The sequence below is a fragment of the Hipposideros armiger genome, unplaced genomic scaffold, assembly GCF_001890085.2.
Source record: "Hipposideros armiger isolate ML-2016 unplaced genomic scaffold, ASM189008v1 scaffold_45, whole genome shotgun sequence".
NCBI classification, from domain to species: domain Eukaryota; kingdom Metazoa; phylum Chordata; class Mammalia; order Chiroptera; family Hipposideridae; genus Hipposideros; species Hipposideros armiger.
In genome coordinates, this window is record NW_017731395.1 from 4,988,114 (window position 1) to 5,001,418 (window position 13,305).

The following is a 13,305-nucleotide window of genomic DNA, read 5'->3' on the forward strand; positions in this document are numbered from 1 at the left end:
TGAAGCAACGTCCTCCACAACTAGACTGAAGAACAAAAGGACAGCAACTTGTCTGTTCCCCTTCCCCCAATTCCCCAGCACTGTTCTCATCCCCCAACTCCCCAATAAAAATCTTTAAAAAAAAAAAGGAGCTGAAAACATAATAGCTATTACTTACTGAGAGTTAATAACACTAAATGTGCCAGGGGCTACACTAAGCCCCCTTCAAATATTATCTCCTGGAATCCTCACACAGTCCTATGAGACACACTCAATTATTATCCCAATTCTGCAGATAAAACACTGGAGGATCACAGAGGTTAAAATGTCTTGCATTAAATTATAAAGCTAGTAAATGACAGAGACAGCATTTTGATACCCAAGACCTTGCTCTTAATCACGCCACCACACAGACAGCCCTCAAATTAATTATGAATTCACTGCAGTCAATCAAAATCTCAACAGGATTTTTCACAGAACCGTTGCAAGGAAATTCTAAAATTTATCCGAAAAAGAAAATCTACAAGAATATCTCAGGTATTTCTTTTGAAAAAAAGCAGAAGAATGAAATAAGCTCTTGCCTTAAAGATACCTAATACATTATGAAACTATAGTAATTAAAACTGGTTCTGTCCTAAACAAGAAGAAACAACTAAAACAAACTGACTAAATCTGAAAGAAACATAACTTTAGGTGAGATATAAACATAAGATATGAAGTGATGGGTCACAGCAGTGAGGAAGAAGCCAACTGTTCAGTAAGGCACTTAAGAAGATTCACTATCCACTTGGGAAAAAATATTAAATCCCTAATTCACACTAGTCACAAATATTAACGAGGAAGGGGCGAGGAAGGGAGGGGAAAGGAGGAAAGGGAGACTTTAAAACTTGTAGTATGAAATAACAGGAGAGTATGTTTAGGGGATTTCCCACAAATATGCCTGAGGTCCAGAATACAGGGGTTTTTCATTTGTTTTGTTTAATGCCTATAGGTCAAGAGGGAAAAGGCAAAAGCCAAAGGAAACATGAGCAAAGGCTATGGAGAAAAAAAATTTTTAAAAACAGAAACTCAAGTGGCCAATAACCTAATAAAAAAATGGGCAGTATCAGGTTAGCAAAAATTAATATATTATTATTGTTGTAAGAATAGTAATTTTTTGACATTCAATATTATTTTACATTAGTTTCAGGTGTACATAGTGGTTAGACATTTATATAATTTCTGAAGTGATCCCCTCGATTAGTCTAGTACCCACCTGGTACTACACATAGTTTTTGCAACATTATTGACCATGTTCTCTATGCTGTAATTTACATTCCCGTGACTATTTTATAACTACCAATTTGTAAAAAAATGGAATGTATATTGTATCCATTGTTGATAAGGGATACTATTAAAAATAACTGGTAGGAGTGTACACTTCTATAGCCTTTGCTGAGGGAAATCTGCCAATAAAAATTTTTTAATGTGTGACCACTTAACTAGGCAATTCCACTTCTGAAATGCTTGCAAGTGATCAAGAAGCTCCTAAAAGGATTTTTATAGCAGCATTTATAAAAACAAGAGTGAAATTAATGTAAATGTTTGTGAATAAAGAAATTAGATCAACTCTAGCTGATGCATATGATGGAAAATTATGATTTAAAATAATGATGTAGATATTTATACATACTAACCTGAAAAGAGCTCCAAGCTATGTTGTAAGGCAAAACAGTCAATTGCAGGGTGTTCATATGTATGACACTATTTACATAAAGAAGAAAACAGGAAGAGACAATCTACAAAACTATTTCTACAGTTACACATAAATGCAGAGGAAAAGTCTGAAAAGTTATCTGCTAAAAATATAAGCGATGGGCCGGCCGAGTGGTGCGATGGTTAAGAACTGGCTTGGGACGCCAGAGGGCCCCGGTTCGGATCCCACATATGAGGGCCAGTGACACTGCCCTGCTCTCCACAGCTAAGATGCTGAACAACAGCTCAACCTGGAGCTGGGCAGTCGTGAGTTGCCGGTGACGGCGTAGGCTGCAGTCCCTGTGGCAGTGGGTTGCCATGGGCTACCATGTGTAACCAGCAGCCAGCGTGAGCAGCCAGCAGCCACAGTGAGCGGCCGTCCAGAGGCTGGCGACTGATCTGCCTCGCTCGGGAAGAGCGCAATGATGGTGCCAACTTGGGCCAGTGAAGCAACGTCCTCCACAACTAGACTGAAGAACAAAAGGACAGCAACTTGTCTGTTCCTCTTCCCCCAACTTCCCAGCACTGTTCCCATCCCCCCAATTCCCCAATAAAAATCTTTTAAAAAAAAAAAATATATATATATAAGCGATTACATCAAGTGGTCAGGGGATGGGTTTGGGAAAGAGACTTCCTTTCTATCTACTATATAATTTTCTCTTTTACAAAAAGAACACATCCAAGTGTCATTTGTCATTTTTTTTAATTAAAAAAAACTCGAAGAAAATCCATTAAACATCATCACCACATTTAAGGGTTACTGAACACAAGTGAGAAAGATATTAGTGAGGCAAGGGAGTAGGGGCACCAGTAGTTTCAGGGAAGACAGTGAGCCTTGGAAAGAGGAAGAACAGTTCTTCCTCTAAGAAAATCAGAAGAAAGGGTAGGCACACAGTCAGAGAGACTGCAAGTACCCAGGAAGGAAACTGCGGGACTCCAAAGAGTGGTTTCAACCATCTCTGTAAAACATAAAGCAAGGTAGTTTGCTGAATGCAAGGAGGCGACCAGAAGCAACTAGGAGCTCATTTACGCATTCAGTAAATATTTACTGAGCACCCACTGGAGACCAGGCACTGTCCCTGAACTGGGTACAGCATGGAACAAGATAAACAGGGTCTCTATTCAGGGAGTTTACCTACTAGTGCATGTGTTTGGGGCTTGAAGGATTAAAGAGGCATATAAAAGTGACGTGTTATAGAGAGGATTAAATCAGGATGATATAATAGAGAGCTTAGCAAGATGCTCAAAACAGCCTCTCCAAGGAGGTAACGTTTTAACTGAAATCCAAATGACCTGAAGGATCCGCAATGACAAAATACGCAGGGAGGGTGATGCAGATCATGGGAACAGCTAGTGCCAACGGCTCTCAAGTGGGAAAGAGCTTACTTTTTGGTTTATTCAGAAACATAAAAAAAAGATGCAGGAGGGGGCAAGGAAAGAAATGGTATCAAATTATAACAACCCTATAAGACTTCACAGTCTAAGGTCAAGGGATTGGATTTTATTCTAAGTAGAAAAAAAAACCACTCCAGAGTTTCAATAGGAAAGTCAAACTATCAAATTTTCATTTAAAAAGGATTGCTTGGGTTTCTTCATGCAAATGGCCTAATCCAGCTGTATGTGAAGGTGAAGAGTAAGCAATTCCAGGTGAGTGCAGAAGGCACTCTAAACACCCACCTGCAGGGAAGTCAGGGTGAATAAGAGGACTTGCCTGGTAAGAAGGGAGCGCTCAGCTGAAGTCAGGTCTCATGAATGGTGTGAACCCGATTAACACAGTGTGTGACCTGGCACCCCCAGAGCAGCAAAAGGAGACAGTGGGAGTTCACCCAGGCTGTACAGGAACAAGGCCGAGCTTATGAAAAATGACTCCCACACCTACAAACTCCCACGGGGCCCAAAAGAAACAAGGCCGTCCCATCTTAGAGTTCCAAAGAACTATCCTGAGGGACTGATTTTAAGGTTAAAATAAAGCCTATGATTTCACCACTGCCTCCTGCCAACACTGAATAGCTTTTCCTAATAACCTTGAATAGCTTTCCCGAAAGACCTACAAAAACTTCAAGAGGGCAAAAACAATCAGGATGCCTCGAATTTCTACTTTAGCAAAGCCTAAGCATACAAAAAAACGGGGCACCATACATTTTACCGTAACACCCCAGAAGCTTCCACCTGGTGTGTCAGCCACCTGTCCTTTGACCATTTCTATGTGGTGGCTTCATTGTGTTGCAGAAAAAGAAAACAGCAAAAATACTTTATGTCACAACAAAGCTGTGTCTCCTGATGGACGTGCTATTCTACAGTTTCTGTGGATAAACACGAGCAGCACACACCGCCGCGTCTGAAAACCAGTGATAATAAGAGACGCAATGACGAAAGCACAAGGCGGCCTGGGTCTCACACCTGAGCCACACCACACTTCGGCCAAGTGGCAGTCGCTCTCGCCGGGCTCTTTACACAAATCCACCACATCTCTGCATACTGTTTCCGGGGTAACTGGCACTTCTGTGAAGTGCTGCTCGTTGTTGCTGAGGTACACTGTCAGAAACATCTGGAAACAAAGAGAGAAACACGTTAGCAGTACTGTCCGCGCGGATGGTGGTCACTTTTTGTTCACCCACATTTCTTTCCCCAAACAGTCTCAGTCAAGGGCAAATGTTCAGCAAAACATTATGGCTGTCCCCCGGCCCAAGGTGGGGAGGGGGTACCCAGAAATCCGCCCCCTCCAGGAGCAGGGCCTGGGGAACCCTGGGGGAGCCCTGGAGTCCAGTCTAACCAGTTCACACTAAAGGTCAAATTAGTCTCTGACCTTTTATTTACATGACTTGTTTACTAAATACTTGTACAGGACTTAGTGTGCCAGACCCACACTACAATCTCCCTGTCAGTCCAGTGATGTGAGGGTGGTCAGGGGATGCGTGCTTCTGTTCTCGTTTACGCACAGCCTCTTTTTGGAAGGGTACATGAGGACACAGCATGCGCTCCTTCTGAAGATGGGGATGGGGAGCAGGGGACAGAGCTTGGAGGGAAATCTAATATTTCTACCATGTGCATATATTACCTATTCAAAAAATTGTACTTTTAAAAGTAAAATGTTTTAATCAAATTAAATGCCTGCTTTAAAGTATAAGACTTCATCAACAGGTATGAGTAGAAATGATTGGCTGTTATGCTAAAACATACGTGACCTTGTATATTAACATTCAGGCCAGCACAGGATTTAAATCTAAAACTCATTAACAATCTTTCTCCCAGTAAAAATAGACACTGTTATCTTAAAAACACTACTAAAGAATTCACATTTTCACACCTATTAAATTACCAAAAAACGGTGTTGTTTATTCCCAGTGCTGAAGAAACTGAGTGAAACAGCAAACAAACTGTTCATGCCAACACCAGTGAGGAAACCCTTGTGTTCAATCAACTCAACAAGTAAGAAGAACGTGCACAAGAAGAAGTACTACTGGGTCAGTGGGCTCAGCTTGGGTAGGGGGGAAGTTCTGGCTCCTTCCTGCAATAACCCATGCTTTCTTAAGGGAATCCAAGTTCCATTTCTTTGCCACCAAAGCTCTGAACTTGCATAAACGTGTATAAAAGAAGTAGGTAACTCAGAAAACACAGAAGGTAACCCATTACAACTAGCAGGTAACCCAGAAAAATTACAACAGTTGGTACTATTGAAATAAATACAAGGAAAAAAAAAAACCTGTAGTTTCCCCAGTATGAGCTCTGAAGCTTTCTGGCTAATAAACTGATTACATAAAGATACATAGTTCTAGGCCTCATCTTGGCCAACAAGGCAGCACTTTAAAACTGTTACAAAAAAATCATCAGGCTTTGAAAAAAATAACAAAGGTTAACGAAGCTCACAGAATTCCACCAGCTGTTGCTCTGGCAAAATATACAGCACGCTGAATGACAGAAATAATTTACACTTTAGTATGAAATAGTACTTCTCTCCTCTATTCTCCCAACCCACACCAAAACTTTCTTTGAAGTTCAACACTTCAAAAATAGTAACTGTTTCCCTAGTAAATATAAAACTTAGAGATGTTTATTAAATACAGAAATACTTAATATACAGTCTATATACTAAACACGCTCTGTATCAACAAATAAAAGGCAACAGCACCTTACCATGTAATGTCATCTTTCAGAGTGCTTTCACACACATTATCTCAGAAACTTACATCAACTCTCAGATAAGCAGAGGTGTTATTTTCTCTTTATAAATGGGGAAGAAAAAAAAAAAAGACTCAGAGGAGTGATCTACGTGGCTACTAAAATGAAGGGGTCAGGGTACAATTCTGTTCTTCTGATCCATCCTTTACTCTTTAAGCTGTCCCTTACAGCAGAATATCAGGAAAGGCTCTATTTAACCACAGTAACCCAAACTTTAATAGCGATTTGGTATTTTACTTTCTGAAAAACAATAGCTTTGTTTATTTAAAAGTAGAATTACAAATAATGAGAGATGTGTTCTGATTAAGATTACTTTTCCCCAGAACACCCAGAGGATTAACACTGGTATGAACGGCAAGTGCATGAATTGACCCCATTTCTACCTTTCCTGTATGAAGATTAGCTCTGCGGTGATTTCAGTAATTGCACTGAAGTCCTCGATGCTGGGCCAACAATGTGACATTGCTGCAGATTCCCTGGCAGGGCATTTGGGTCCTAACCCCAGGTTTGTTAATAATTAGACTACCTTAGGGAAGTCACAGTCACCTCCCAGAATCTTAGCCTCCTCATCTTCAAAATAAGAGTCATTAAGTTCCCAAAGAGCTGCTGTTGATTTTAGGTGTTTATTCAGTGTCAGAGTAAAAGCCAACATCTTTACAACAGCCTACAAGTAGGAAGTTAGCAGTTCACGCACAAAGTGAGGACCTGAATGAAGACAGTGGTTAAGGAGGACAGAGAGAAAAGGGTAGGCTCAATAGAAAAGACAGGATCTAGTGACTACATGAGAGTGGGGGGCACAGAGGCGTGTGTGCGCGCGTGTGCGTGTGTGTGCGCGAGCGCACTGAACAATTCAATGATTAATGAGAGAGCCAGTTCTGGAAGAAAACCAGTTACTTTGTTGCATGATTGTTGTAGTTCAGGTAGGGAGGGGAAAGAAGAGGGAGAGGGAGTTCGTTGGAGGAGTTGAGGAGTGAGCTGCCCACTCCAGCATCTGCCCCATTCCCTTCCAACCCTCACCTCCTTCTGTGCCCCTCCTCTCTCGGCACCAACGTGTGTCCTGCACACTTTCTGTTCCTCTGCTTGCAATGCTCTTCCCTATGGGCCACAAGACTTGCTCCCCCATTTCCTTCAGGTCTTTACTCCAATGCTGGCTTCTCCGTGAGGCCTTCGTGGCCACACTCCTGAGAATTCCACACCACCCTCACCCACACGCGCACACACGCCGCCCTGCTTTATGGCTCTTCTCGGCAGTCACCAACATACCACATATTCTATTTACTTGTTTTTATCATCTGTCTTCCCTGCTAGAATGTGAGCTCCATACAGTCCGGAGTTTTGTCTGTCCAATGTTGGATCCTCAGCACCTTGAACGGAGCCCGGTATTAACAAGCAAACAGTAAGTACGTGTTTATGAATGAATAAATCCTGAAGCTGTTCTTGCATTTTACAGATTTACATCTGATTTATTTTCACAGGAAGTTTTCTTTCAGGTACGATACACGGTATAGCAGAGTATAGAGCACAGACTCAGAGAAATTACAGACTGTGTCCTCCCCTCATTTCTTTAGCTTCTATCATGCTACAGTCATCCTGCTTCTGTTTCAACATTCTTTCATTCATTCAATATTTACAGGCCATCTATCTTATGGTCTAAGCTCTAAAGTAGAGATAATCATTACTAAATAGCAAATACAGCACACGGTACAAAATTCAAGAGACACAGCTGTGTGGAGAGGGACAGTCAGCCCACAGGGAGGGTGGGAGGACAATTCGTACCCCAGCTTAGCCCCTTCCCACTATGTCCGTCCAACACCCCCCCCGCCCCCCCCACACACACACACACTCCCCACTGGCAAACCCAACTAGTGGTCATTAGGCAGGGGAAGCCAGCTTTCTGGGGGCACAAAGCTGGGTGGGAAAAGGCGGAGAGTGAACCTGGGGGGGGGTGCACAAGCGAAAGAGGCTGGGGGCAAGTCTTCCTGTCTAAGCTCGCACGCAGCGACTTCATCTGCGTGTTAGAGAGGCCTTGGATGCAAGGATCTTAAGCTCTGAGAGCACAAGCCCAGCCAAGGTCTGGGAAAAGGTCCCAGTGGAGGAAAGAGCAAATGGGAAGACCCTGAAGAGGGATCAAGCGGGTCACAGCTGAGGAAGAGGAAGGTCACTGTAGCGGGAGCAAGGGGAAAGCACTACAGATTAATTCAGAGTCTGGGTCACGCGAGACTTTACAGGCCATTGGTCCACAACCCTGGCATGGAGGGTCGTGAATCACAGATGCTGGCCCCACCCTCAGAGTTTCGGATTCAGTCCATCTGGGAAGGGAACGGAGATTCTGCATTTCTAATCAGCTGCCTTGTGATGCTGATACTGCTGGCCTGGAAACCACAAGCTGAGAACCATTGTTCTAGTTCTAAGGCCAGGGCAAGGCGGGTGGATTTTAATCTAAGAGGCCATGGGTGGTGAACCATTAGAGACAGAAAGCAGATTAGTGGTTGCCAGGGGCTGGAGGAGTGTCTGCTAATGGGGTACAGGGCTTCTTTTTGGGGTGATGAAAATGTTCTGGAATCAGGGCTGATGATTCCATAAACTTGTGAATGTATATAATACTAAAAACCACTGAATTGTACACTTTATAGGGTGAATTTATGGTATGTGAATTATATCACAATGAAAAAGGCCTACTACAAGTTTATTATGTGAGACATAAAAATCTCTTAAGGAAGATAAGATTTACTCATGGAAAAATTAGAGAACAGTTTAGCACTAAATTACACAAACGAGACTTGTAGTGAAATGGAAATTCAGAAATTTAAAAAAAAACTGTGATCTGAGATAGATGGAGGTTTCAGCAAAGAGGCAAAGATTAATGGAAAGCATTAAAAAAAGCAGCTATAGTAACCTTACTTCCAAAATGCCATCTTTTCCTGACACTTTATAATTTTCTAATACACCATAAAACATCACATTCCAAGAAAACAGAAATGACTTCATTCGCTTCTTTCCCATACAGAACCAAGCAAAATGGGTTCCCTAGAGTTATCACCCCTGGGAGGCTGTTGTGAGAAACTTGATCATTCTCACTAACTTAAGCTGCAAATGTGTTCCTGGGAACTTCTGAGCTAAATTATTTTCATCATAAAGAGTGCAGCAATAATCAGACCAAAACACCACCTCAGCCTTTGAAGACGTGCCTGTATAGTTCGAAGACAATAATTCCTGGGGCATCTGAAAATGCTCACAACATTTACCAACAAGAGTAGATGGCTTTTCTTCTCTTGGCAGAAGTGAGTACCAATCAGCCTTTCTCAGTGACATTAAAACTTGTTTCCTACTTGTGAATCAGGGACTTCATTTTTTTTTTTAATAGTATGAACTACAGGAGGAGAGATCAATCAATAAACGACAGAGTAAAACTAAAGGGCAGAAGATATAACAGATCCTATAAGGTAATATAAATAATAAAACCTGGGGGGAATACATGTAAATTAAAACAATGAGGTACCACTCACAATCATTAAATTAATAAACTCCAAAAGAGGTGAGATTGTAAAAAACTCATTTGCTCAACCACATGATGGTGACACAATGTTAAAAATCCTGACACGATGGTGATACACTGTTTAAACTCTCAACATGATGGTGATACGTTGCTTAAAATCCCATTTGGAAAGTAAAACGAGTCATATGTGAAAAGCCATAAAATTATGTACACCTCAACCTTACTTGTGGGAATTCATCCCAAAGAAATAACTAAAGAAGAAAACTCTAAATGCCTGAAGACTTTCACTCCAGCGTTAGGTCTATAAACAGTAAGATGGAAAACTAAATATCCAGGAACATGGAAAAGTTAAGCATGAGAAAGCTAAAATATTTGGTGGAAGAACTATGACCCAGCTATGTGTTAGAAAAAAGGTAAGAGAAAGCTACAAGGCAGAATATCAAGTCATAGATTATAACCATTTAAAAAATACGTACAAATGAAATCAGTGGCATTAGGAGAGCAGGTATAGCTGTCACTTAAAAAAAAATTTAAATCTCAATGTTAATGTATTTTTACAATCTGGAAGTACATGAACATAATATAAACTGTGATAAAAGAATGTGAAAATACTTCATTAAAATGGTAAATGTGATTATTATTTGCTTCTGTTTCTTAAAGTGATCAATCTGAAGAGAAAGAAATGTCTGGGAAAGCTAAAACACTATTTATGTCAGACTAAGTTGTGCCAGGCAACCTCCATACACTGTGCACAGTGATTCATGCCCAAGTTGTGTCCAAATGAACACTTGTCCTGCCAAAAAACCCAAAGTCACAGACAATTTTCATTTAAAAAGAATGGGTCATAGATTTATTTTTAAGAGTTCCATTTTTACAGGACATGTATTCACTGTAACTACAATATTATGCTATTAATAAGAATGACTCATTTTCAAAGAGGCACTATTTCAGATTAAAATTTGGAAGACTTTTCCAAGAAGAAATTTAAAAAAAAACTGGCTGGGGCATTTATAAGAAATTTTACTTTTTGTCAGAGGTTAAAGTTTATTCCTTTGATTTAAAAACCCATGTGACGTTCTACAGAAAGAAAAAAGGAGCCAAGAGTATAAGGTGTTCCTTGTCACAGAAAGGAAAGAAATTAAGCTTTGCAATAATACCTTCAGAGTTTTGTTTTATAAAAACTCAAATCCCTTAGGTTCACCTAAGACAAAAAAGAATATGAAAGGGGGTAAAAAATGTCCTTTAGAGAAAAATGAACAAGCTGTAAAAAGAGTGACATAAATCCTCCCCAAATCTTACAAGCCCCTGGAGACTCGCCGCAGGGACAACCAGGTAATAACGCTGGAAGTCAGATTACAGCAAAAAGTCTGGATGGTTTTGTGTTTAATAATTCTCTGTGGCGAGGGAAATATGAACTATTATCATTCACTTTGACATTGCATTGCACTCCTGATGAAGGACTGTCCCACGTTCCTCTCTGGAAGAGGATGCAGCTACCAGGCTTCCTATAACCAAGTTAAGAAAAACACCTCTTAACACTATGATACAGCTGGAGGATCTAATTAAGAAACAGTAACATCAACCAAAGCGTCTTTCACTCTCAGATGCACACGGCCATTCAGCCTGAGCACAGCTTCCAGCGCTGGAAGGGGTTAGAAATGAGACGCAAACCCTGCCAGTGGCCTCCTGCTCCTCACAGACCCACCCGGCTGTGGGCTCCAGTGGTCACTGCACACTGCTCTGCTTGGCCCCGGGATTCAGACAGGCTCCACCCGGCTGTGGGGAAGCAGCCACCCAATTAGCAGGTGCTGCTGTCACCCCGCCTGGGCTGCCCTTCCATTCTCCCCAACAATGAGGGGGGCGACCTATAGGGGTCTCTGTGGAGCCTCCCTGGGGGCTGCAGGGACAGAAAAGCTTTCAAGTCCTCCCCTCAAAGAAACTGCAGCCTCCCTGATGACTGGTCCAACCCTCCTCCAGTTGTCAGAGCATCCTGCTCAGAGGCCTTAGTAAGGCTTCTGAGCTATTTCTCCGGCCTAGACTTTACACCCAAGGCCATTCAACTGCTTCTCAAATCTTCATCAATTACCATGAGTTACATCTACCAATGTTCTATTAGAGGTCAAAGCACAGTTTAGGGACTACAGTGATGGAAAAGCTTGCATTATTTGGGGCAGGGAGCAGAGACTGATCATAAACAAATGAGCAAGTTCTATAAAGTGATGTGACAGAGAAAGGGAGGTGGCTAGTCAGGGTTAGAAGCATCTCAGGGGAGAGGCATCTGAAGGAGCGGCCACTTGAACCGTCTGGGGGAAGACACTGCATGCAGAGCCGGAGATGGTGATGGGCTCAGTGTGTTCCATGACCAGAAAGAAGGTCAGGGTATGAGGAACGCAGGCCCACATGGAGGGCAGAGAGGCAAATGGGGGCAGGCTCACACAGGGCATGGGAGGTCAAGAATCGGGCATGCAGGCTTCCGAGGAACAGAAAAGTCACTGGAGTTAGTTCTCGAAGTGTGGTCCCCAGACCAGCAGCACCAGCGTCACCTGGGAACGTCAGGAACAGAAAGTCTCAGCTCCACCCCCGCCCCATACCTCCTGAATCAGAAACCCTTCAAGTGGGGCCCAGCCAAACCACTGGGGTTTGAAAACCATTGCATTAGAGTTATAAGCAGGGATGTACCTACCATACAGCCAGGTTTCTGAGTAATTTGCTGTAAATGTACAGCATTAGTTATTTACCCAGCAGATAACAGTGCATATTAATCTGTCCAGTATGTAGTACCAATTAAACTATCCCAATTAACCCAATAGCAATATCAAACCATCACAGGTTCATATATATTAGCATTCATCTTTGCATATTTTGAATTTCAAAGAATTTCCATTCGATTACGAGACACATTAAGTCTTAAAACTTATTTTAAATTATCTGCTCCACAGTCACAGCCTCAAACCACCAAATGAGAAATCTAAGAAACCCACACTTTTCCTCACTCCTCTCCCTAGGGGAGTTCTCCTGTTCCCTATACCCTGTCCCTTAGTGTCAAAGTCACCCTTATCCTTTTAGAATAATTCAAGGAAACCAAGAAACGGCCTCCAATCCCCTCCATCTGCCCCGCACACCCTCCAGCCAGCAGCAAACTTGCCCCACTCACACTGTAGTTGTTTGCATCCCTCCCTCTCTCCTCCATCTTACTGGTCTATAAATTCCTTCAGGACAGACGTTTTGGTCCTTAAATGCTTCCTCCCAGTTTCTCTCCTCCCCTAAAAAATGCTCTCTCAGTATCTCACACACAGCAAATCTGCAATATGTGTTTGTTCCACTGAACCGATCCTGGGCTTCAGAGATTCCAAGTTCCATGGAGAATGGGAAAGTTAACAGGCAACTACAACATGACACAGTCCGTCCGTGTCATTAGCCATCAAGAAATATGTCTGCGAGAATGTGTGGTGCCATTTCAGCATGGCTTTCTCAAAGCCAGACAGTGTCCCAAATGAAGAAAACAGAGCATTCTGCTTATCTGAGGATAACTTAAGAAATCTTTTCTTTCCCTTTCAATTATGCCTAAAGCTTGATTTGGATAGATTTCCAATTCTGAATTTATCCTCCAAGGCAACTCACTTTAGGCTATTCTGCTTCCAATATCTATCATAAGCAACAAAGAAAAGAACTAAAAATATACTTGTGTATTTAACTAGTTAATCCCACCCGTACCCCAACAGTTCTGTACGTTTAATGTTGGGATGCTTTCTTCTAAATGGGGTGTTGTTGTTTTGTGGGCCTGGGTCTTATTTTATATAAAGGTGCTGTTATACATTTCATCCCACTTTTTTAAAAAGATTTTTATTGGGAAATTGGGGGAAGGGGAACAGACAAGTTGCTGTCCTTTTGTTCTTCAGTCTAGTTGTGGAGGACGT

At 41.9% G+C, this 13,305-nt stretch overlaps 1 protein-coding gene across 1 annotated transcript in view; it reads right to left on the reverse strand.

Annotated features, from left to right (window-relative positions):
* Positions 1–13,305, reverse strand: part of TP53BP2 (tumor protein p53 binding protein 2) — a 187,140-nt gene that overhangs the window by 42,095 nt on the left and 131,740 nt on the right. Inside the window, exon 3 of the mRNA XM_019639597.1 lies at positions 4,114–4,261. Coding sequence (XP_019495142.1) covers positions 4,114–4,261 — 148 coding nt within the window. The remainder of the gene's footprint in view (positions 1–4,113; positions 4,262–13,305) is intronic.